At 38.6% G+C, this 24665-nt stretch overlaps 1 protein-coding gene across 1 annotated transcript in view; it reads right to left on the bottom strand.

Annotated features, from left to right (window-relative positions):
- The window catches only part of LOC126416322 (tRNA (cytosine(34)-C(5))-methyltransferase), a 79158-nt gene that overhangs the window by 32917 nt on the left and 21576 nt on the right, over positions 1–24665 (bottom strand). The window contains exon 9 of the mRNA XM_050083986.1: positions 2496–2697. Coding sequence (XP_049939943.1) covers positions 2496–2697 — 202 coding nt within the window. The remainder of the gene's footprint in view (positions 1–2495; positions 2698–24665) is intronic.

Here is a 24665-nt window from a genome sequence, read left to right as displayed (position 1 = left end):
GTTTTAAAAGAATCCATAGAGATTCGTTTATCTGACAATCTTATTAATAGAGACAAGGGTTATCTTTTAAGTAAGACTTGGGACCCGGTGTTATCTGACATTAAAAAACAACGGTCTGTGTTTCAATTGTCGGAATAAAAATTTTTTAAATTTCTTTTATTTTTGACAGCGATATCTCGATTTCGCCTCTTTCCACCACTGGCGGCGCGGCATGTATACTGCACTAGAGGGCAGCTACGGCACCTTCTCGCGCACGCGTTGTGGGTCTTCTGCGGCCTATATAGGAGCTGCCGCTTGCGCTGGGAAGTCAGTTCCGGCGAGATTGTGCACCAGCGCTCTCACCTGAAGATGGCGGCCAGTTGGACCGCGGAAATATTGTGTCATGAAGACGTTATGATCCGGCTGCATATTCGAGAAGAATATTATCGATATGTAGTCTGCTTAACCATTCACCACATGTCCTTAAATTGTGCAAGCAAACAGCAAAAATTAATTGCAATATCCAACAGTTCTGAAATATCAGCAAAGTGACATATACATTATTTCTCTATCAAAATCACTACATAGAATCAAATACATTTTCAATACGCATCCTGTAATAATATTTGATAAACTATGAAATTATATGTGGGCAATGTGACTGGGTGGTACTTACTTTCAAGAGGCAAAAAATAAACATAAATCTATTCCCTGCTCTCAGAATCGTTAGTGTATCACCAGGAAGGAAAGAGGGATATACTTCACAATATCTTTGTATGCCCTCACCCTCACATCAGTGGTGGAGGCCTCTCATTCTGATCTGTCCCTCTAATCTTCCAAAACATATCCCTCTTTCCAGTCTGATAAAGGGTTTAACAGTTCAAAAGGGCAGTAATCGATTTTTTCCCCCTACCTTTAATGTGTCTATTAACAGCACTGTAATTTCACCTCCTGAAGATAAGGTCTGGTCAGCCAGACTGTTTCCTTATAATTTTATCATTTTCTTGAGTGAATTCTCCTTTTGATATCAATAAAACTTGATGTATCTCAAAAACACTCATTTAATCAAGAACTACACTAAATTTGTTAGTCAAAAATGCTGTGTCACATACAGCACGATCTAAAGCTTTATCCCATTTTGTCCATCAAGTGCTTAAATTATACTACATTTAGAAGCAAGTGTATTTTTGTAATACAGCATTTCTCACATTTTGTGAAGGTCCACCTGACAACATATTAACTACAGTACCATGTAACGTAATGATACATTACAAAGAAAACTATGTATACTAGTAACGACACACATGAAAGACCAGAGAAATTATTAACACAGTGATGGCATGTTTAAGACTTACATAATTAAGTATCAAATCCTGTTGAAACACAGAGATGTCACATAAAGCACACACTCTGACAGTAATGTGAGTGTGTATGGAACGAAGAGAGAGAAGACAAACTTGAACAGGGATGACTGGGTACTGTACCATATATGTGCCCATTCTACATGATGACTGCCATCTTGTGCACATGGTCAAAATTGACCAACCAGCTTCATCTAGAGGGTTAGCTTGATGATGGAGCATTGAAACTGGTGTGAACCACTCTGTGTGTTAATTGTGGGACAGTCAGCTGGAGGTTGGACTGGTGGCATACTTTTAATTGCACCTTCCACAAACCACAAAAATCTCAGACTGCAACACCCACACAAGTCTCTCACCATGACGTTTCAGGTACGCTATACAGCATAATGCTTTTGGACAAGTACACATCACCCCACCCCAAAGTGATGGTAGCAACCTGTTAGGCATTACCCCAGTCTCATATAGTAACTGGCAGCAGTCACAATTGAGCAGCACAATTTATAAATGCAAAATCTGATGGTCTGCAAGTGCCAAAGCAATTCCACATGCTGTATTTTTTCAGTACAACGCCTAGCCACAGATGGTAAAGACAAGTAAACTGCTGTGGCTTGTACACATACTTGAAATGCTATCAATAAAACATGTATGTGATACAGATGTTTGCCAATTTGTTCATTACTGTTCTCCAGTAACCATTGTTGATTCAATTACATAGGCTATGTAACACTGTAAAAGACTGTGTGAAATAACTTTTATAAATAACACTTTATAAAATTGTTGGCAATGTATTGTGGTATGTTTATCGTATCTCTTTTAAAAGTTAGAAAGCAAGCACAACATTTACAAAATATTTGTCAAATATTTTTTTCTAGTGCAAGACAGGCCGTGCAGACTGGGCAGAGGGTAATTTTCCAGAAACACTTCAAGGTACCATGATTCCACGACATGATGCTTAGAGGCCCTGATTGTAGCCATCAAGGATTAACACCACACTGAATTCTGCAAACTGGAGACACTGTGTTGCTAATAATTTGTGCATTGTCATGCATGTTATCTGTCATATGGAGTTCATCTCATAAATTTTAGTGTATCGCCTTCTAATATGATTTAAAACTATAACTTTTAAAGTTTTATAAAGATATTTAGCAATCTTACCAGCGATCAAGTTTATATTTCTCCGCATTTTCTGGTGCAGGAGGAAACATCTGCTGATGGATTACTGTACGCCATTTGTCTGGGACATCAGCAATGCTCTGATACCCCACTAGATCTCTCGATGCAGGAATCCAGTGAGATACACCTTTGCTATATACCAAGCCAGGTAAGAGGTTTGTGACATCAACTAGCTCAACAGCACCTAAAAATTTCCACTAGTCTTTAATACAGTGATTTTGGAAAACTTCCTAACAATTTTGATACTCGGTTTCCAACTAATCAATATATTTCCAGCATTTTCATCTTTCTCAAACTTATTTTTAGATACACACACAATTAATTAAAATTACACAATGTTTTCAGCAAAATGGTCACAAATGCAAAGACACTACTAAAAGAAGTAAAGCACATAAGAATCTTACTATCAATCATGCAGCAGTTATTTGAGCCATCTTGGTTGCCGCACAGTAAAACCTGCAACTTACATCCTCAATTATTTGTTGTGTGTGCTTCAATCTCTTCCTACAGGTATCTCTAGTATCTTGGAAGTTACCGGATGTTTGACCACATGTCCTATCATCTTGTCCCTTCTTTTCAGTATTTTCCATATTCTTTCTTCATTGACTCAGTTGAGAACCACATCACCACTTATCAGTCCAACCTAATCTATAACATCCTTCTGTAGCATCAAATCTCAAATGCTTTGGTTTCCATCTTTTCCAGTTTTCACACTGTCCACAATTCACCACCAAACAAGGCTGTGCTGCATACACAAATTATTTCTCAAATTAACATTTTTTTTTGGCTGGGAATACGCCTCTGCTTGTGATAATCTTCTTTTTAAGCCCCCCTTGCTACAATCACATGTTATTCTGTTTCCAAAGAGGCAGAAGTCCTTAACTTTGTCTACTTTGTTTTTACTGATTTTGATGTTAAGCTTATTAATCTCATTTCTGTTCCTCCTCATTACTTTCATTGTTCTTCAGTTTTAATCTCAATCCATATTGTGTGTTCATTATACTGTTCATTACATTCAAAATTCCTCACTTCATCTCCAAGTAACTACTGCAAGCTACATCCTTCTGAATCTGCTTGGTGTATTAATCTCTTGGCCTCCCTCTACAGTTTTTATCCTCCACGCTGCCCTCCAACACTAAATTGGTGATACTGTAATGCCTCAGAACATGTCCTACCAACCGACCCCCTCTTCTAGTCAATTTGTGTCACAAATTCGTCTTCTCCCCAATTCTGTTCAGTACCTCCTCATTAGTTATGAGATCTACTCATCTAATCTTCTGTATTCTCCTGCAGCACCACATTTCAAAAGCTTCTATTTTCTTGTCGAATATTTATCATCCATGTTTCACTTCCATATAAAGTTACACTCCATACAAATACTTTCAGAGAACACTTCCCAACACTTAAATCGATACTAGATGTTAACAGATTTCTCTTCTTCAGAGATGTTTTCCTTGACATTTCCAGCCCACATTTTATATCCTCTCTACTTCGACCATCATCAGTTATTTTGCTCCCCAAATAGCAAAACCTATCTACTACTTTAAGTGTTTCATTTCCTAAATTACTTACCTCAGCATCTCCTGATTTATAAAGGGCGTTCAAAAAGAAATGGGCTGGAGGTGTAATTACAGATATCAGTACCTGTATGTTAGAAGTACTAACCCTGGCTGTTGAGATACTTGTTCCACCATGACACAAAGTGGTGAATGGCAGTCTCATAAAATTCCCAGGGCTGCGATGTTAACCAGTTCCACACGAACTGCTGGATATCGTAGTATGAGGCGCATCATTCCACAGACCAACTTGTTGAATGTTAGTAGGGTTGTCACTTGCCCCAATAATTTCAGAAATTCTGAAGGAAGATTTTCTATTCCTTCCACCTTACTTAATCACAAGTCTCTCGATGCTTTGTCAAACTCTGACAATAATACTGGATTGTCAGTCTTACATACTGATGGTCATTTCTTCTTTTATCACACCATCACACAAGTCCTCCCCCTCACAGAGGCCTTCAATGTACTCTGTTCACATATCCATTTTCTCCTCTGCATTTAACAGTGGAATCAACATGTCAACCATAAATGAATAACGCAAGTGTGTGTGGGGGGGGGGGGGGGTTGCAAAAACACTTATCTTCCATGAACCCTCACAAAAAAAGAGGGCAAAGTGAAGTCGGAGTAACCAGGAGGTTGATGGAAGTGCAAAATATCGAGACTTATTTCACACAAATTTGCACTCAGTAATCATAATGTTCAAAATTTTACTGTGAAATGACTAGTGCAACTCAGCACACTATCTTGTTGAAGACCTTCACATCTCCCCACAACTGAGGAAAAAGCCAATCCCTTAAATTCAGAAATTCAAGTTTTCAGCAAATCTCTGCAAAACAAATTTCTATTTGATGCTATCCCACAAAACAGTGTACAATTAACAATGGGTCAATCCCCTTGTCCCATACTAGTATGAAGCTGGTGTGTTTCCTGAATTCTAACACTGTCTCTTCATTTTTCCTGACAAATGGAATTCTTCCTTGTCATTAAAATCAAATTCAATGGAAAGTAGAGCAGAAAAAAACTGCATATATTTCCCTTATCCACTTCATTAATTGCTTGTCCAAGTTGAATCTTGTATGGTTTCAATGTTGGGCAGACCCGTTAACACTTATCAAACTGGAAAAATACCACTCTTAATTTTGACATTGGCTATATAACTTACTTACAAACTCAATATTTTCCTTGCTTGTGTGTCAAGGAAGTGAAAATGTTCTGTGGCACATATGGTACTCTCATAAACTGAGCATATTCATTTTGTGAAACAGCTGGTTTCCCACTATAAAATGTCACTGTATCACTCTGGCCCTGCAAACTAGTTACATCTCCTACAAACCTAATAAAACATGACCACTTCCTCCTTTGAATTGTACGCAGTTCACTGAAGTATGATCAGAATGATGTGCAAACGCCTCGTGTGTGTGAAGGATACTTTGCAGCACATTTAATAATCAAAACATGTGACAGACAAATGAGGCAGAATTATTAAACTTGCTCATGAGTTGCAAGGTACACTGTCCGTGCTGTGACAAATTGCCTCACCTTCAGACACTCACCACTTCAGAGGTTTCAAAGTTGCATTATTTTGAAATATGGGGTCTATTTTATACAATCTGTACAACAGAAAACAGGTATATGAAGGAAATCACTGACACTATCGCATGGAGGGAAAAGGGGACAGCTTTTAACATACAATAAAGATCAGAGGCAGAGTACTAGCGCAGCTGTACAAAAATACCTATGACTTGAAACATGTTCCTCGTGAATATGAAGCCAACACATTAACCATAATGGTGCACAACCTTCTTCATCTCCCAGCACCTACTGCAGCCTACATCCTTCTGAATCTGCTTAGTGTATTCATCTCTTGGCCTCCCTCTACGATTTTTACCCTCCACGCTGCCCTCCAATACTAAATTGGTGATACCTTGATGCCTCAGAACATGTCCTACCAACCGATCCCTTCTTCTAGACAAGTTGTGCCACAAACTCCTCTTCTCCCCAATTCTATTCAATACCTCCTCATTAGTTATGTGATCTACCCATCTAATCTTCAGTATTCTTCTGTAGCACCACATTTTGAAAGCTTCTATTCTCTTCTTGTCTAAACTATCTATCATCCTTGTTTCACTTCCCTACATGGCTACACTCCATACAAATACTTTCAGAAACGACTTCCTGACACTCAAATCTATACTCGATGTTAACAAATTTCTTTTCTTCAGAAACGCTTTCCTTGCCATTGCCAGTCTACATTTTATATCCTCTCAACTTCGACCATCATCAGTTATTTTGCTCCCCAAATAGCAAAACTCCTTTACTACTTTAAGTGTCTCATTTCCTAATCTAATTCCCTCAGCATCACCCGACTTAATTCGACTACATTCCATTATCCTCGTTTTGCTTTTGTTGATGTTCATCTTATACCCTCCTTTCAAGACACTTTTCATTCCGTTCAACTGCTCTTCCAAGTCCTTTGCTGTCTCTGACAGAATTACAACGTCATCGGCGAACCTCAAAGTTTTTATTTCTTCTCCATGGACTTTAATACCTACTCCGAATTTTTCTTTTGTTTCCTTTACTACTTGCTCAATATACAGATTGAATAACATCGGGGACAGGCTACAACCCTGTCTCACTCCCTTCCCAACCGCTGCTTCCCTTTCATGCCCCTCGACTCTTATAACTGCCATCTGGTTTCTGTACAAATTGTAAATAGCCTTTTGCTCCTTGTATTTTACCCCTGCCACCTTTCGAATTTGAAAGAGCGTATTCCAGTCGACATTGTCAAAAGCTTTCTCCAAGTCTACAAATGCTAGAAACGTAGGTTTGCCTTTCCTTAATCTTTCTTCTAAGTCGTAGGGTCGGTATTGCCTCACATGTTCCAACATTTCATCAATTAAATTCAGCATCTCTTCTGTTACCCAAGGATTTCTACTAGCCCTTGTCTTTTTACCTACTTGATCCTCTGCTGCCTTCACTATTTCATTCCTCAAAGCTACCCATTCTTCTTCTACTGTATTTATTTCCCCCATTCCTGTCAATTGTTCCCTTATGCTCTCCCTGAAACTCTCTACAACCTCTGGTTCTTTCAGTTTATCCAGGTCCCATCTCCTTAAACTCCCACCTTTTTGCAGTTTCTTCAGTTTTAATCTACAGTTCATAACCAATAGATTGTGGTCAGAGTCCACATCTGCCCCTGGAAATGTCTTACAATTTAAAATCTGGTTCCTAAATCTCTGTCTTACCATTATATAATCTATCTGAAACCTTTTAGTATCTCCAGGGTATTTCCATGTATACAACCTTCTTTCATGATTCTTGAACAAAGTGTTAGCTATGATTAATTTATGCTCTATGCAAAATTCTACCAGGCGGCTTCCTCTTTCATTTCTTAGCCCCAATCCATATTCACCTACTACATTTCCTTCTCTTCCTTTTCCTACTCTCGAATTCCAGTCACCCATGACTATTAAATTTTCGTCTCCCTTCACTACCTGAATAATTTCTTTTACTTCATCATACATTTCATCAATTTCTTCGTCATCTGCAGAGCTAGTTGGCATGTAAACTTGTACTACTGTAGTAGGCGTGGGCTTTGTGTCTATCTTGGCCACAATAATGCGTTCGCTATGCTGTTTGTAGTAGTTTACCCGCACTCCTATTTTTTTATTCATTATTAAACCTACTCCTGCATTACCCCTATTTGATTTTGTATTTATAACCCTATATTCACCTGACCAAAAGTCTTGTTCCTCCTGCCACCGAACTTCACTAATTCCCACTATATCTAAGTTTAACCTATCCATTTCCCTTTTTAAATTTTCTAACCTACCTGCCCGATTAAGGGATCTGACATTCCACGCTACGATCCGTAGGACGCCAGTTTTCTTTCTCTTGATAATGACGCCCTCTTGAGTAGGCCCCGCCCAGAGATCCGCATGGGGGACTATTTTACCTCCGGAATATTTTACCCAAGAGGACACCATCATCATTTAATCATACAGTAAAGCTGCATGCCCTCGGGAAAAATTGCGGCTGTAGTTTCCCCTTGCTTTCAGCCGTTCGCAGTACCACAACAGCAAGGCCGTTTTGGTTAGTGTTACAGGGCCAGATCAGTCAATCATCCAGACAGGAACCACACGCTTGTCTGGCCTCTCAACAGACACCCCTCCGTTGCAGTTGCACCTACGGTACGGCCATCTGTATCGCTGAGGCACGCAAGCCTCCCCCTCCCCACCAACGGCAAGGTCCATGGTTCATGGGGGGGCGGGAGGGGGGGGGGGGGGGGGGAAGGGACGGCACGCGACATAGGTATCTGCAATGGTGTGCTTTAATTATAATACAATGCAGAATAAATTACACATCCTCTGTAGCATCAGTTCCGTTAATTCTCTTTCCTTATTTTTTCAACAATATTTTCAAATATTACCAGCTCTGTGTTCTGCCCTAGTGCTGACTAACTGCCATGCCTTCCTTTTTGTTATGGTGTTGTGTTAATGTGGTCTGGAGGAAATGCTGTTCAGTACATTGGTTTCCTGGCTGTTGTCAGTTTCTCAGACCTTGGTGCTGCTATTTTTCACTCACACAGATCTTTTATTGACATCACAAACCTGAGTGCATCCCATTCCAGACCTTTCACCAGAGAAAAATCCCCAACAGTAGCTGAAATTGAACACAGGTCCTCCACATGGCAAGCCAACACACTGATTACTCAGCTACAGAGGTGCACAGTATCCAATCATCATCTTTCTTTTATTTTTTTATATTGGAGTAATTGTTTTCGACTATCCTAATGCCTTGAATCCTGATAAAAATTCTATATCTGTTACAGCAAAGAAATTTTTTTTCCCCTCAATTACTATTTAATTCTTGATTTCATCAAAACAAAGTAGCAACTTTAATATTAGTATGTGCATCCTGCGAATCCCATTAAATAATAAAAATGAAAATTATTCTCAAAACAAAGAGGAAGCAATTTATGGTGCACAGTAGTAAATGGGAGACACACGATGCAAGAAGGAAAAAATAGATGTAACCACAATAAAAAGAAAAATGTAACCATATCCAGCAGCAGGCGGTATACAGTAGAGGCTGAAGACAGGAAGATTAGTTATTATTGTATTGTTGATGACTAGGTCAGCAGATACAGAGCACCAACACCTACAGGAGTAGTACAGTGAAGAAAACTGGCTCTCTTTTTCTAGGTAACAATCAAGACAGTTGTCTTCAGGGTTGCCACAAGTTTCCCCAAGTGAAATTTCCTGACATTTAGCTGATTTCCAGACAAGTCTAAGCATTTTTACCTGACAAATTTTGAGATCTCAAGGGTAAGTTAAAACGAAAGTTGACAATCTGTCTTTGCAGCTATGGAACTTGGACGTAGATGGCGTTTCCTGATGTGAGCAAAAATTGTAAGTACTAACATCAACTTCTTTTGTAATGAGCAGTTTTTAGACAGAGAAAGCGTGCCAAATGATACAGGTGTTCGTTAAGACCACTGATGTTATTTTATTCCAATAAAACAAAACACGTTAGGTGACAAAAATGTGCATTTCCTTGTAGTCGAAAGATATTTAAAATACCTTCACTGATTTCAGAAATAAAAGCAAAAATAAATAAACTGGGGAAGAATTGTGTAAACCAATACTGTAGATGACTGCCAATAAAATTTGGTTCTACTATATTCATTATTGTCAGTTATTACCCATTGTGTTATATCTATTATTTTACACGTATTTTACGATTTTTCTTTCGAGAAATACAGGGTGAGTCAGGAGGAAAGGTACATGCTTTGAGAGGTAATAGTATTAGTGATTCTGAACAAAAAACTTCATGTGGACATATGCCCTGTTCCGAATGGTTTCCGAGATAGCACACATTTAATATCACTTTTGTTCGTTTTTCTTGATTAACTCTAAAATCGCATCCCTCAACAAAAACATGTTGCAGTGAAAAATTACACTATATTAAATTTCCTACAAAACAGGTCCTACTCATTTTTTTTCTCTAGAACAAATGGTTTGTGCTAAGAGAGTGTGAGAATGTTGAAACTCATTTATTTTCTGTACTATTAAACACTGTCACTGTCTACAATGTACCACAGTAGTGCAGAGCAAGTTGAGACAAACAGTTTGATGTGGGACACTTGTGGTCTATCAAGTCGGGAAACTACCTCAAATTGGCCTATAAAAACTACATAAGCTACAGCACATGCACGTCGAGAGAGTTCTTCAACATTCTCGTGCTCTCTTCGCACAAACCATTGGTTTAGAGAAAAACAATGAATAGGTCCTTTTTTGTACGAAATTTAATACAGTTTAATTTTGTACTGCAACACGTTTTTGTTGGACGATGTGGTTTTCGAGTTATTCAAGAAAAACGTAAAAGCTATATTAAATGTGTTCTATCTCGGAAACCATTCGGAATAGGGCATATGTCCAAATGGAAGTTTTTTTGTTCAGAATCACTAATACTATAATCCCTCAAAGCATACACCTTTCCTCCTGATTCACCCTGTATATGAATATATAGCGTACAAACCGCAAGCAACTGACAATTTTCTTCTTATTACCATTCACACTTCCAAACACATAAACTACTTTTTGAGTGCCAATATATACTAGAACAAATACAATGTCTATAAAACACCACACCGTATAATGTACTTGCAGTGAGACAATAGCAATTCCTGAAATCCATCACCTATGGCCTCTGGCCTGCTGACGAGCACAGCAGTCCTGGGTCCATGGATAAACAATGAAATCTGCTGCATTACACCACACGCAAACTGACCTGACCTGCGGGCAGATTGGTGAGACTAGATTCGATAGGCAGGGCCTGCACATTAGTGGGAACCAAATGGCTTTAGATTGGCAGGCCCAATCCATTACAGATACCCGCAGAAATGGCCTGCAGTTTTGGCCCGTCACAAAAACCCATTTGTGTGGCCAGCTATTCGCGAGCCAGAGACAACATGTAGATGAAATGAGACCACAGGGATCAATCCATGCAACAAATAACTTGTTCAAATACTCTGAGAATCAATAATAATGTGGACAGGTAGCAACTTACCATAAAGATAATTGCTGAGCTGCAGACAGGCACGTAGAAAAGAATCACACTCTCACAATTAAATTTTCAGCCATAGTTTTTGTCAAAAAACGAGAGTACACACACATACACACAACTCATACACACAACCACCGTCTCCGGCTGCTGTGTCTACAGTCTCAGAATCAGGTCCAAACAAACCACTCCTCATGTGTCCCTGCCTCTCATCAGCAGCTGCTAGGCTAGCAGCAAGAAGTAGTGGCAGCACTGACTGCAGGGGAGTGGTAGGAAGAGAAGTAGGGAAGTGGTGCACGCAACTCAGCTGCACCCAACCAGCAACGATGCATTACATCTCAGTAAACAAGCCATTTCATCTACTGAGACAAAAATGAGATTTCTCCAGTTTTTTTTTCTTTTTTTCCAAATTTCCCTGTTGTGTTTGAAATTCCCTGATTTCCAAAGCCTGTGCCAACCCTCACCTTAATTCAGGGAAGCAATGGGAAACCTATGAGGAACAGATAAGTTACTAGAATAGATGGAATTAATGAAGAACTAATTAAACATGAAGGATTATCACTAGATTGAAGACTTTTACAGGTAATAAATGAATGTTGGACGAACTGCAAGACTGCAGACCATTGGTATACAGCAGAAGTAATCCCTTTTTTGAAAAAAGGGTAAGGTAATGACTACCATCACCACTGTTTTCCAACTCCAGTTTCTCGGGTGTGGTGCACAAGTGCTCCCCATCTTCTTCGCTGTTCATTCTTATTCTGTGCCCATACCACTGAAGCCTGGTTTCTTTATGACACTGGTAACAGGAACCTCAATACCAGCTACTTTTCTGTTCATCTCATTCCTGATTTTGTCGTTTCTAGTTGTTTGAGTCATAGTTCTAATAAATCTCATTTCTATTGCCCGAGTTCTGCTGAGGTCTTTGGGTAGAAGGGTTCACGTTTGTCAACCAACATATGGATTGGTACGAAATAGGTGTGGTACATGGCCACTTTTGCTTTTCATGGATTTCTGATTTGACTGTGCAAATTATCCAATTTCTGTTTCCTGGTAAGTACTTCCCGCTTAATGGTGATGTCTTTTGCGATCATGCTTCCTAGTTACTTGAAATGGGAAACAGATGTTACTTTAACTCCTTCTAGAAATAGATTTGAGCTTGTTCCTTGGCTGTTGATTGTCCTTTTTACTGTCTTTTTTTATTTATTTTTAGTCCACAATTTTTGAATGTGTTGTTCCAATCATTAAGTTTCTTCTGTGCTTCAGCTTTTGTGTCTCCACATACTATCAAATCAGCAGAAAAAACCAGGGCATTTCAATCATTCACTGTGTATTTTCTTGATATATTTTATGATCTTGTCCTTAACTATTACAAACACATGTGGTAAGTGTGGTGGTAGGGCGTTTCCTTGTTGGACACCTCTCTTCATTTCAAACAATTCTGATCGTCCACTGCCTATCTGAACACAGCTGTAACACTTTTGATATAGCATATTGGCTTTATCAGTTAGGAACTTTGGCACTTTTAGGTCTTACAAACTTTCCCATATTTTGTTTCAAGGAACACTGTCATTCACTTTTTGAATGTCCATGAATATAATCACAAGATTTCTTCCGTATTCCCAGTACTTTTCTGTGTCAGTATCCATCGAACCTCAGTCTTTCCTGAATCCATGCTGTTCTTCCTCAACCAAAGGTTCTACTATCTTTCCAAGTCTCATTTCTATGATCTTTTGTAACTGCTTCAGACTGTGTGAAAGCAGCGTGATGCCTCTGTAATTTCCACATTTTCGTCAACCGCCCTTTTTGAACAGAGGGATGATGACTCCTTTACTCCAATCTTCTGTAATTTTGTTTTCTTTCCAAAACACTGCTAACATACTATATTGCCAATTTAAGCCTAATATTCCAGCTGCCTTTATCACGTCTGAACTGAGATCACCAAAGCCTGTCAACTTTCCATTCCGCATGCTCTTTAATGCAGTTTCTACCTCAAGCCAGGTTAATGGACGTACATTGGTTTGGACTTCATTAATTATTCTACAGTCATTGATGACTGTGTTGTCCCCATCTCCATTTAGCAGCACGCTGAAGTACTTTTTTCATTTCGTCCCTGATCCCTTCCTCCGTTCATATTAAATTACTGTCATCTGTTTCCAAGGCAAGGATATTTAAATACTTATTTTGTATACGCTTTAGTATTTTGTATTGTAATTTCGTACTTCCCTGACAGTCTTCCTCTATCCTTGTAGTGAAAGTCTTCCCACCACTTTTCCTTTTCTTCCTGGATCAGTACTTTTACAGTTAGTTTCTTTCTCTGGTATTCCTGAGCTAGATGTTCAATTGCTAATTCATTTCGTCTGTCATGTGTTTTCTGTTTTTCATGGTCTAATTTTCTTTTCAGTATATTCCTATCTTTTACTGGTGTCTTTACCCAGTCATACCACCAAGGTGTTTCCTTCTTTTGGTGTAGCACTTTTTTTCCACAGATGCCCGTGGCTTCTTTAACAAGGGTTCTTTGAATAAAGACCATTCCTCTTCTACTTTCCCTTTCTCAGTTTTGGGTAATTTGGCTGTTATTCGTGCTTCATAGTTCCTTTTCTTTTCCATGCCCTTCAACAGCGAAGTCTTACTCTTTGGCATTCTCTTTTGTTTAAATCTTGGCACTTTAACTTCTTTTAGGTCAGCAGTTAATAGCCTGTGGTCACTATCTAGGCTCTCATTGGGTATAACTACTGTCTGTAACATACTGATCAGCATTTCTATCAGTGATGATGACGTCTATCATAGTCTTGAGCTTGTCATCCCAGCTGTATCTTGTTATTCTATGACTTTCCCTCTTCAGACACCACATGTTCTGTATGGTTAAGTTGTTTCACAAAAATCAGTTAGGTTCTCTCCTCCTGGTTTTCTGTTCCCACAACCAAGAGGATCAACGATGTTTTCACATCCTAGATTTTTTTTTACCAACTTGAGCATTCAGATCACCCATAACAATGGTGTTCTCTTCTATTATTTGTTCTACAAGTTCATTAAGTTAATGTTCTTTCTGCTCCATGGTACATCCTGTTTGTGGTGCATATACCTGCAAAACAGTATGCTGTGAATTACCACCCTTAGACTCATCTGGATGATCCTGTCACTCATGTATTTGATGTCTGTCTGTCTATATCTTTATGGAGGATGAGGTTAACTTCATTTTTGGATTCACTATTGTTACCATCCCAGTACGGGACACATCTATTTTTCAGTGATTTCTTCCCACAGCTTTTCCACTTTGTCTCACTCAACCCCAATATTCTGAGCTTACACCTCTCTGTAAGATCTACACCTCTCCATAAGATCTACCAGTTCTTCACACTTGGTCAGAGTGAAGATACTGAGTGCACCAATTTTCAGTTGTTCATTTTTGGGAGGGTTTTATGTCTTCTGGTATCTTCAATGAGCATCAGGTATTTTCCTGTCATTAGTTCAAGTGGTACTAGAACTGCAATGCCTTGTGTTTAATTCATTCTTCCAACTAAGGCTTGGTTTAGGTTTGAAACCAGTATATATTTGCTCAGCTGCAGACTTACTAGGCCTAACACAGATGGCATTCCACCCTGTGTTTATTACAATGTGTGTAGTTTTGTAAAGACTTTTTGCTATTACAATGTGTGTAGTTTTGTAAAGACTTTTTGCTACCTCTATTAGGTAATAAGGACATCCACATTCAGACATAAGAGAGGCATCAGTCTTCTAAACACTGGTGACAAATGCATATTCAAAGATAATCAACAACAGCATGAAGAATACCACAAAAGCTATTATTTCTGAAGAACACAATGGATTTAGATCTGTACGTTCATGCACAGACAATGTGTTTGTAATTAAAAACATTTCAGAATTTAAAATAGAAACTCATATGGTCTTTATCAACATTAAGAAGGATTTTGACTATGGAAGATTAGGTCTGCATGCAGATGTCCTTATAACCTAATAGAGGTAGTGAAAAGTCTTTACAAAACTACATGCATTGTAGTAAACACAGGTACAAATTGATTAGAAGAAATAATTATTAACCAATGTGTTAAGACAATGGTGTGGACTACTGTATTTCACAGACTACAAGATGCACTTTTTCCTTTGAAAAATTGTCTCCAAAATTCAGGTGAGGCTTATACTTGAAATCAATTTAGAAATGCCCAGTGTTTAAAGTTCCCACCAGTCTTAAAAATGACCATGTATTTGATGCTGTGGGAAAAACCTATACCTATCTGGCAACATTGGATTCAACTGGCAACAGCAGTGCACCGATGTGACGAACATGAGTTGCAGGGATTCACAAGCTTGCTAACAAGCTCCCTCCTGCCCCGCCATCATAAACCCAGAACACTGTCTAGCCTATGGTGCATCATTGCAATCTACAGTGGCAGTGAACTTTAATTGAAAGTGATTTGTGTTATTGGTAACAGTATAATATTTTTGTTGGTTGCTAGTTTTGTAATGTAAAAAAAAAATTAAAAGGTATTAATATGATGCAGGTTATAAACTGAAAGTAACAGTATCTGCAAAAGAACATGGAAACAGGGCAGCTGAGCTGAATTTTGGGCCTCCTCCAACAGAAAAAAGCATTCGCAATTGGTGGTTTAGTAAAGAAGAGCTGAAAAAAAGAGGAAGAATAAATATGCAAATGGCCAAAACTAGAAGATGACAATTTTAAAGGTCAGTTTGGTTTTATAAACTAAGAATATTTTTTAGTCTGGCTTTGCAATCCAATAATAAAAATGATAAAATTTCATTTTTTTAAAAACTGCTTAAAAATTAAGATGCATCTTATAGTGTGTAGGGTCTTATAGTCCATAAAATGCAGTATCACCTACACTTTTTAATATTTATATTGACTTCATTCTTCGCAAATAGAAATATAAAGTAAACAAAGGAATTAATATAACGAGTGAAAAATACCTGAATGTACTGCTGTTTGCTGATGACATCATTATTATTCAAAAGAATGAAGATGACCTCCAAAGATAAGTATACCAGCTGAACGAAATTTGCAAGAAGTTCAACTTTCAAATTTCTAGTCTCAGAACAAAAATAATGGCATTCCAAGGAGAATATCCAGTCAAATCAAAAATTGTTTTGGATAATTCAGTTTTAGGGACAGGTGTCTCAGAACTCTTATTTAGGCTGTGCTATAAGTTTTGACTTTTGACTCTGATGTTAAAAATAATGCCATTAGCAGAACACTGGGCAAAAAAGACCTTCATAAAATTCAATAATGTAAGGGTGGTTTCTGTGTTATACCGGTAATATGGAAGCAAAAGCTGGGTTAGCAAAAAACAAGAAAATAAAATTCAAACAGCAGACATGAGGTTCCTGAGGGGCTGCAGAAGAAGAGAGAAAATTAGAAACAAAGATATTAGAACAGAATTAAATATTTTCAACATGAATGACAAAATTCAAAAATATGTTGAAGACAGGAGACATCATCTCATGAGAATGCCTGGTCACAAAATTCCCCTGAATATCCTGAACTACAAGTTGAATGGGAAAAGATATACTGGAAGACCTCAAAGAAGATGGGGATAATTTTGTTCCTGAGTTCAGAAAAGGTAATAGCCTAAACCTTGAAAGGAAGATGATACTGATGATGGAAAACCTGAACTTGGATATCGGAATGAGGGTTTTGACCCAACTCCTCCAGACAGAATTCAGTGCACCACATTGCTTGGTGAAGGAAAATCGCAGGAGGAGGAGGAGTAGGAGGAGGAGGAGCAGCAGAAGGAGGAGGAAGAAGAACAGGGATGAAGTATGAAGAGGAGGAAAAATTGAATTAAGCAAGCAGGAGGGTAACAGTTCTTCTCCTTCTTCTTCTTCTTCTTCTTAAACTATTGCTACAGGGTGTATACGTGGACGAGGAAAAAAAATTCCCGGATTTTTCCCAGATTTCCCAGTTAAAAATACACTTTCTCCCAGACGAAAATACACTTTTCTGTGCTAAGTAACAGTATACTTTTCCTCAGAACTGTAAAACTTATCAATCCTTTCAATGGTTGTGGCTTTATACACCAGCGTAGAATTTCCCGGCACATTAGAAAATGAAACTTAAGGGAAAAAACACGTTTTGGAAAAATGTCTGAAGTGCAGCAACATGTACACTACATATTTCCGTATTATGAAAGTATAAATTCGAATTCGACCAAACACTACATGTTACTTTCTGAAGGATTGAAATCGAGATTGCGATGCACTTCTGTAAGCCAGTCGTAGCTTATGTCAAGCGATCTCGCCAGCCAATGACATTGAGTATTCAGAGCATAGGATATGTGATGTAGTCAGCCAATAACATCACTGTTAAGTAGCGCGAACACAGAAACAGGAAAAGGTAATGGTTTAAATTAATATACATAGTGTTGTTACAAGAAAAGAAACGCTTTTACGTATAATATTGGTCTCTCAGATTAATAAGCTGCAAGAGAAGCTAAGCTTTCACACATAATGTTTATCTTTTTTGCACATGTTACACTTTAAGATGCATCTCACAAATGTGCCAGCAAAATTTTTAACATCGACATAAATGTCTGTTGTTCTGGGCTCTAAAATATTCTAAATGGTCGTCCTCAAAGATTTGATTTTTGAATGAGAGTCAAACGCTCTGTGTTTTAAGAAATTCATCGGACATTCGCGCACGGAGTTCATCTAGGGTAAAAGGAAATTTACTTTGAAAGTAACACTTTCCAAACAACCATTCGGAATATTTTCCCGCGACTTGTTAGAAATAGATTCGTTTCAGCAGTTGCCAGAGAGCGCCAAATAACAGGCGTCGCCGCGATTGCGCAGCTACGATGATGCAGGAAACCTGTAAGTTTGTATGTGTAAAACATTTAAAAATCTTACATTACGTCATAAAAGAAACAAAACATTAGAGGATACTCCACAAGCATGGGAATTTTGTGAACTATACTAAAATGCATCATTCTGCTTAAAGTGCACATTCATGTGTCCAGATTCATATGTAAATTTTCTTCGAGCACCAGTACTGCATTATCTCATGTTTGGTTCTTTATCAAGGCATAATGCCATACGTGCTAGAAGATGTAAACGTGAACTTGAAATGCAGCGCACAGTTGAAACTAGCCAATAGAGTGGAACTAAACACTTCATTTCAAAAAAATTGACTGCCTCAGCAGAAAAGATTAATAAAAGTCAAATTTCTTTAACAAACCGACGAAAATAACTTCATTGTTCTGCAAGGCGATTAACGCTTGACTGTCAGAAAGGTGGAAACAAAATAAAATCTGAAACTAATTACATATTTTGGCCTTCCATAATTATGCGAATGTATTTTAATTCACTTGATAGCTCCCGGCCACAGAAATCTGTTTTGTTTTCATTTGACGTGAGAGCAATAAACGAAAAGGAAACAGCAAAATCACTTAACGTAAACACGGGTCACGTGGAACTACCACCTCCCCACTACAACTCGGACTGCTCTGTGCATCAGGTCCGGATCTACGATATTTCCGAACTGGGGCAATATTAGATAGTGGTGCTCTCCCTCCCTCAAGCGTTTGTGGTAGGACGCCAAAAATTCAAAAAATCGACGTTTCAAAAATATCTTCATTTTGTAGCTCACATCTTTCTGAAGAGTCTGATACATAAAACATATATGTTCGAGGAATGTTATTTGGTCTTAAGTGTGCCAAAGTGCAGTGCCACGCCTCTTCACACAACATTCTTCCATCGCATGTCTCTGATTTCGCTCTGTGGAATTCAGACACGTAATATTTTGTAATGGATGCCATCAAACTATATTCACGCCAGTGGAAATTAAAAAGTCCTGTGGTGCCTCTCTTGCTCCCAGTCGGCCAGTTTGAAATCCTGACCCTATTTTAAAAAATCACGCAATTAATGCTGGATGGGGTTATTTGTAACTGGCAGAAAAGAACTCTTCAGAAAATTTGCAGTCTTTACTGCCTATTAGCTAATAAATTGCTGTTTTGTGTGAGAGAAAATTAAATAGGGGATACATAAAACGAGTAAAGACAAGAGACAAGCAAGACAGTACACATTTCTTCAATCCTTAAGCTCTACCTTTTTTTCTCTGTAATATTGTCACAGCTTTATATAGCTAGCTTTTTCTTTCTGGGAAAGAATCTATTACCTCATTCAAGTTCGTCAACGTTTTGCTACATGAAGAAACAAAATTTCATTGTCTAATATTAGAAAAGCTGTTGATACAAATGGTACCCAAGACTGGTGTGGTTTCTCGATCTGATTACGTGTATTTTGTCACTGCTAAAGTGCGCGTCATTTATGTTGACGGTCGAGTTTAGGTTCGTTCTGCGCATCTGACGTCACAAAACACAGTCAGCCACTGAACAGAGAACGACGTTGCCACATCTCGACTGCAGTGCAGAGCATGGATGAGTGTCTTCAGTTTTAGAAACGTTCAGTCATAAATAAAGTAATTGAACAAAAGCAATGTCTTGATAGCAGACATTCTTTTATAGAAAGTTTGGAAAAAGCATTCTTTATACCAATTGCTTCATATTCTATTAATTAATTAAACCAAACAAGCAATAAGCCTCCTAATTCAGTCGATAGCAAGGAAAGGTGTTTGTATCATTCTCACGAACCGCTTTTTCGCAATAAAGAACAGCGGTAATTGTTTATTTCCTATTGTACTTCGACGAAGCGTGAATAATTCACAGTCATACCAACAGTGTTTGTCAGTATATTGCGTGCCGTGGTATACTCCTTATGGCGTTATGTAGTCAGACGAGGTGCGTTAGCGTAACGGTTAAGGTGTTGGGCTGCTACGCGGAAGGTTATGAGTTCAAACCTTGTGCGGTGCTTAATATTTTCATTATTTAAAAACAATATCGAAGTGCCTTACGCCACGAATTATATTCGTTTGAATGCAATTTTTTTGAAATTTCTAGCGCTTTGTCTCTTCATTAACCCTTTCGCTGCTGCAGACACGTGCTCACCGCATTCCGCGCTGTGCGCGATTTTGTCATCGCTGCACTGCTCGCCTGTGCAGACACATGGTGTTCCCACTGCTTTGACAAAAACTATTTGGCCCAAAAATTTGATTTTTACAAGTCTTCTTGACTGATACCTTCCCCCCATAAATGACTTAATTTTGTTTCGATGTTCAACGCAGTTATTATGCAGCATTAAATGTAGTAAACCATTGCACGAAATTTTGAAGAGTCCAGGCGAGCAGTGCAGTGACAAAATCGCACACAGCGCGGAATGCACGGAGCACGTCTTTGTAGCAGCGAAAGGGTTAATGCGGCCATGGTGGCTTTACTTCATGAACTGAACTGCGCGCTCCCTCCTAAACGTAAGCTTGCGAACTATGCTATACTATGGCGCTGCTTCTATTGGCGCGTGCGTCGTGTGCAACTGGCAACGCAGTAATCTCCCGCGTCTGGGCGGGCATGCGCGAGCCGCCAAGATAAAAGAATTGAACTATAGATAAAACGAAATAGGCCTGTCTAATATTGCTGCAGTTGTTACACACACCAAAAAAACGAGACTGTTTTAGCACAAATGGTCATTTTTATAACACGACAGAATATAATTCACGAAGTACCAATATCAAATGCCTGTTAGGCCTACTACAAGAAAAAGTTTTATGTTAGGAAATAGTTTCACATCTCATTCATACTCTCTCGCTTCTGAAGCATGAGATCGAAAAGTAGTAGTATGAAATTTTTATATAAATTTTGAATCTTCATATTCTTCTGTAATTTGTGAGAGTCCCCGTTTCTTATCCTTCCTCGTTCTAACAGACAATCTTGTCATCACTAATTCTGTAATTATTCCTTTCAGTGTCAAAACTTATTCTTTGGTTAACTTCAATAACCCTGCCACTTTAGTTATTCCGAATTTATTCACCGGTTAGGCGTTATTACCCGTGTTCGTACAACGCGATTTCCGCGCTACTCCCAGAATAGAACTTTAGCAGCTGTTAGCCGGGGACTGTATAACTGGCCCTTAAGGGTGTAGCAGTCTGATCAAAAATTGTCCGTCAAAATTTCATTTTCTCGGATACACGGGGGAGAAAATAAGCAATCTTTGTTGCCTGTTACTCCTGTTAGTCATTTATTTCAACTCTGGTAGTCTGAATCTATGGAATTCGCTAGTAGTTATGACAACGCTGACCATTTGCAAACCCAGTCAACCACATAAATAGCGATTGGCATTCACCCGTTTGGCTTTATTCCACTCAGCTCTTATAGACCCGTACCCTTTTGTCTGCATGTAAGTTTATTTCTAGATGTGACGGGGATTCTGCTGGCAGAGACATCACATACACTATGCACACATTCAAAAATCAACTTACTATTCTTTCAGAAATCAATTTAGAATTTGTTCTAAAATGTTCAAAACCCAGCAGGGATGCATTCAAAATCATATGAGTAATCGATAGACCAATGCGCGCTGGACGCTAGGCGCTTTGTGAAACAAGGTCTTTTTCCTCAATAATATGACTTTGGCGCCATTCCCCCCTGAAACTGCCGCCCAGGGCAGTACCCTGGTTTGCTCCCGCCCCCTAGTTCCGTGCCTGTTGTGCATACGTGAATCTGGCAGCTTAGGTGCACCAGTAAATTTTTTCCAGATAGCATCTAGCTGCTTGCTGCTATTGCTTATATAGCTAACTGCCACACTTCTGCAGCCAAAGTGGGAGAAGGTACTACTCTAACGTGACTCAACTGCACATGCGCGTAAGCTCGCTCGCAACCACTCAAACGAATCTAATGTAAAAAGTTGTGACGTCACACTCATCGGAGGCAATTTGTTGTTGTGAAACATTGCATAATCTTCCTTACTGTTGGCAGACACTTAAATGAGCACTGTGTTTTGTTGTTGTATATGGCGCATTTCCTTTGCAACTTAAGTTTTATTTTCGTTTTTTTTTCCTCTCGTTTGTTTTTTATTACTGCAGTAGTATTCTGCAGTAGCGAGATACAGTATTAGTCTTTGTTAGAGTACTGGTTCTACCAGTCAAAGTTACAAAAATTTAACTGAAAACTATAACAATGAAAAATTCCCGGAATTCTAAAAAAAATTCCCGGGTTTTTCCCGGTTTTCTCCCAGATGAAAAAAATTCCCGGGTTTTTCCCGGATCTCCCAGTTGTCCCAGGTCGTATACACCCTGTGTTACTGTAAGGTTGAGATGATTATCTGTTCCTCCATCACAAGTGTGGAGGATAAGGAACTCTTCATAAGGTTCTTTAGCACCTACTATGGAAGACTGGCCTACTTCTTTTCCAAGGTTGCTAAAACACACCAGTTCAAATCCTGTTGGTAGAATGAATTTTCATTACCATTATTTCTCCACAAATGGGGGAGAATGAAGTGATAAAATACTTTTGCACACCAGAACTTGCACCAAGTGGTATATCCTGTGTTAAATACTAAATCCCTTTGCAGTGCTTCATGAAGTAAGGATGTGGTACTTTGTTGTGGTGATCTGTTTAACATATGGGTAGGTCAAGCTCAGTGATGCACTCAAGCGTAATTTGAGAGAAGTGAGCACAGGCATTTCACACTCTCTCCTCTCCATCCTTACTACTAAAGCATAACACTGCGCTGTAGAAACACACTATGCATTCATCTACATAATACAGATGCACACTTTACAACAGCTAATAGGAACACAATGGCAAACCACCTTCATTAAGGTTTTGACCAAAACAACAATTCAGCATTATTTCTGCTGCTAAGCATCCATTTATGAGGCAGACTTTCTATTGTGGTAGATTGCGTAAAGATAACAACAAAAGTGCATATATCCTCCTTTTTTTTCATGTTTAGAGATGTGCTATTGAAAGCTATGTTATCATAAATTTGGTGGTAACTCAATGGAAACATGCAAAACCCAAATAAGCATGGCTGGAAAGATAATTGAACCAAGTTGTTCCTGAATATCCATCTGAGTTTTCTCTCATGTGGCTGAACAGAAAGGTGTCAAGAATGCAATATCTAGAAATGCAGGGGACATAAATAGCAACACAGAAATAACTGACATGCTGAACAACAATGCACTGCTAGAGAGAGAGAGAGAGAGAGAGAGAGAGAGAGAGAGAGAGAGTCATATGGTAAATGACAATCACCAGTACATTGATACAACACAGCTGTGCTATTACAGTAGATAAATGCAACAAAAATTTGATGAATAGGAAGTTATCGATATCAAACTCAGTGAAAATGTAAAAGGAAACAGTAGGACAGAGAGGAAACAGCGATACATAAAATGAAGAAATGAAAAGTATGCAACAAATATCACCCAGCCTTGATATGCAATCTGAAAACAGTTAAAACTCAACAACTGTCAACACAGACAGTAGATATTAATGCATTCCCATACAAAATCTGAATCAATTTTGCTTACACAGAATACTGCAGTGTTTGCAAAAGTTGGTATACAAAGTATATTATTAGCCTGTATACTAAACAAATACTTTTTCACAATATCATTTACAGTAACCAAAAAAATCTCCCCCCCCCCCCCCCCCCCCTTACACGCACCAAACCCCACCTTGGCCACCACACTGTTTCTGTGTATTAATTTGAATCATTCACATTTACTGCTGGAATTCTGTTGCAAAAAGTATATACTTGGCCTCTTTATCTGCTATATCTCTGATCAAATAAGAGTGTATTTACAAAACAGAAATTACTTTTGTATATAACAACAGACAAGTGCGTGTACATTTCACACACAGACTTTAACGACAAATAAAAAATATGTCTTATTCAGTTTCTTTGTTTATAGCTATCAAAGTACCAGGTGATCAAAAAGTCAGTATAAATTTGAAAACTGAATAAATCACGGAATAATGTAGATAGAGAGGTATAAATTGACACACATGCTTGAAACGACATGGGGTTTTATTAGAACCAAAAAAATGCAAAAGTTCAAAAAATTCCCAACAGATGGCGCTTCATCTGATCAGAATATCAATAATTAGAATAACAAAGTAAGAGAACGCAAAGATGTTCTTTACAGGAAATGCTCAATGTGTTCACCATCATTCCTCAACAATAGCTGTATCGAGGAATAATGTGAACAGCACTGTAAAGCATGTCTGGAGTTACGGTGAGGCATTGGCGTCGGATGTTGTCTTTCAGCATCCCTAGAGATGTCGCTCGATCACGATACACTTGCGACTTCAGGTAACCATGCGAAAATTACGTCTATTGCGGGTATACAAGGAGAAGGGTGAGGGTGACATATAAGATGATTTTCCAAAGTCTTTATTTGCATTTTCACAAACATGGTATGTGCGATAGGCTACGACGTCACGGTCGACGAAGCTTTCCAGTCCTGATACATTGGGTACACCTGTACCACCTCATACAATTGCCACGGTTAGCCAGCCATTACCATGCGAAAATGTATGGTTCAGATCAATACTGAAGTTCAGTCTACATCCACAGAAGACAGCGGGTCCATCTAGTAGTGAATGTGCAGCGACAGATTTTATAGTATTCTTCTTCTTGTCAGCAGCAGATGTCGTCATTTCAACGT

Source organism: Schistocerca serialis, chromosome 8, assembly GCF_023864345.2.
Source record: "Schistocerca serialis cubense isolate TAMUIC-IGC-003099 chromosome 8, iqSchSeri2.2, whole genome shotgun sequence".
Taxonomy (NCBI): Eukaryota; Metazoa; Arthropoda; class Insecta; order Orthoptera; family Acrididae; genus Schistocerca; species Schistocerca serialis.
Note: the sequence above shows the minus strand (reverse complement) of the source record. Positions and strands in the feature narration are given on the sequence as shown.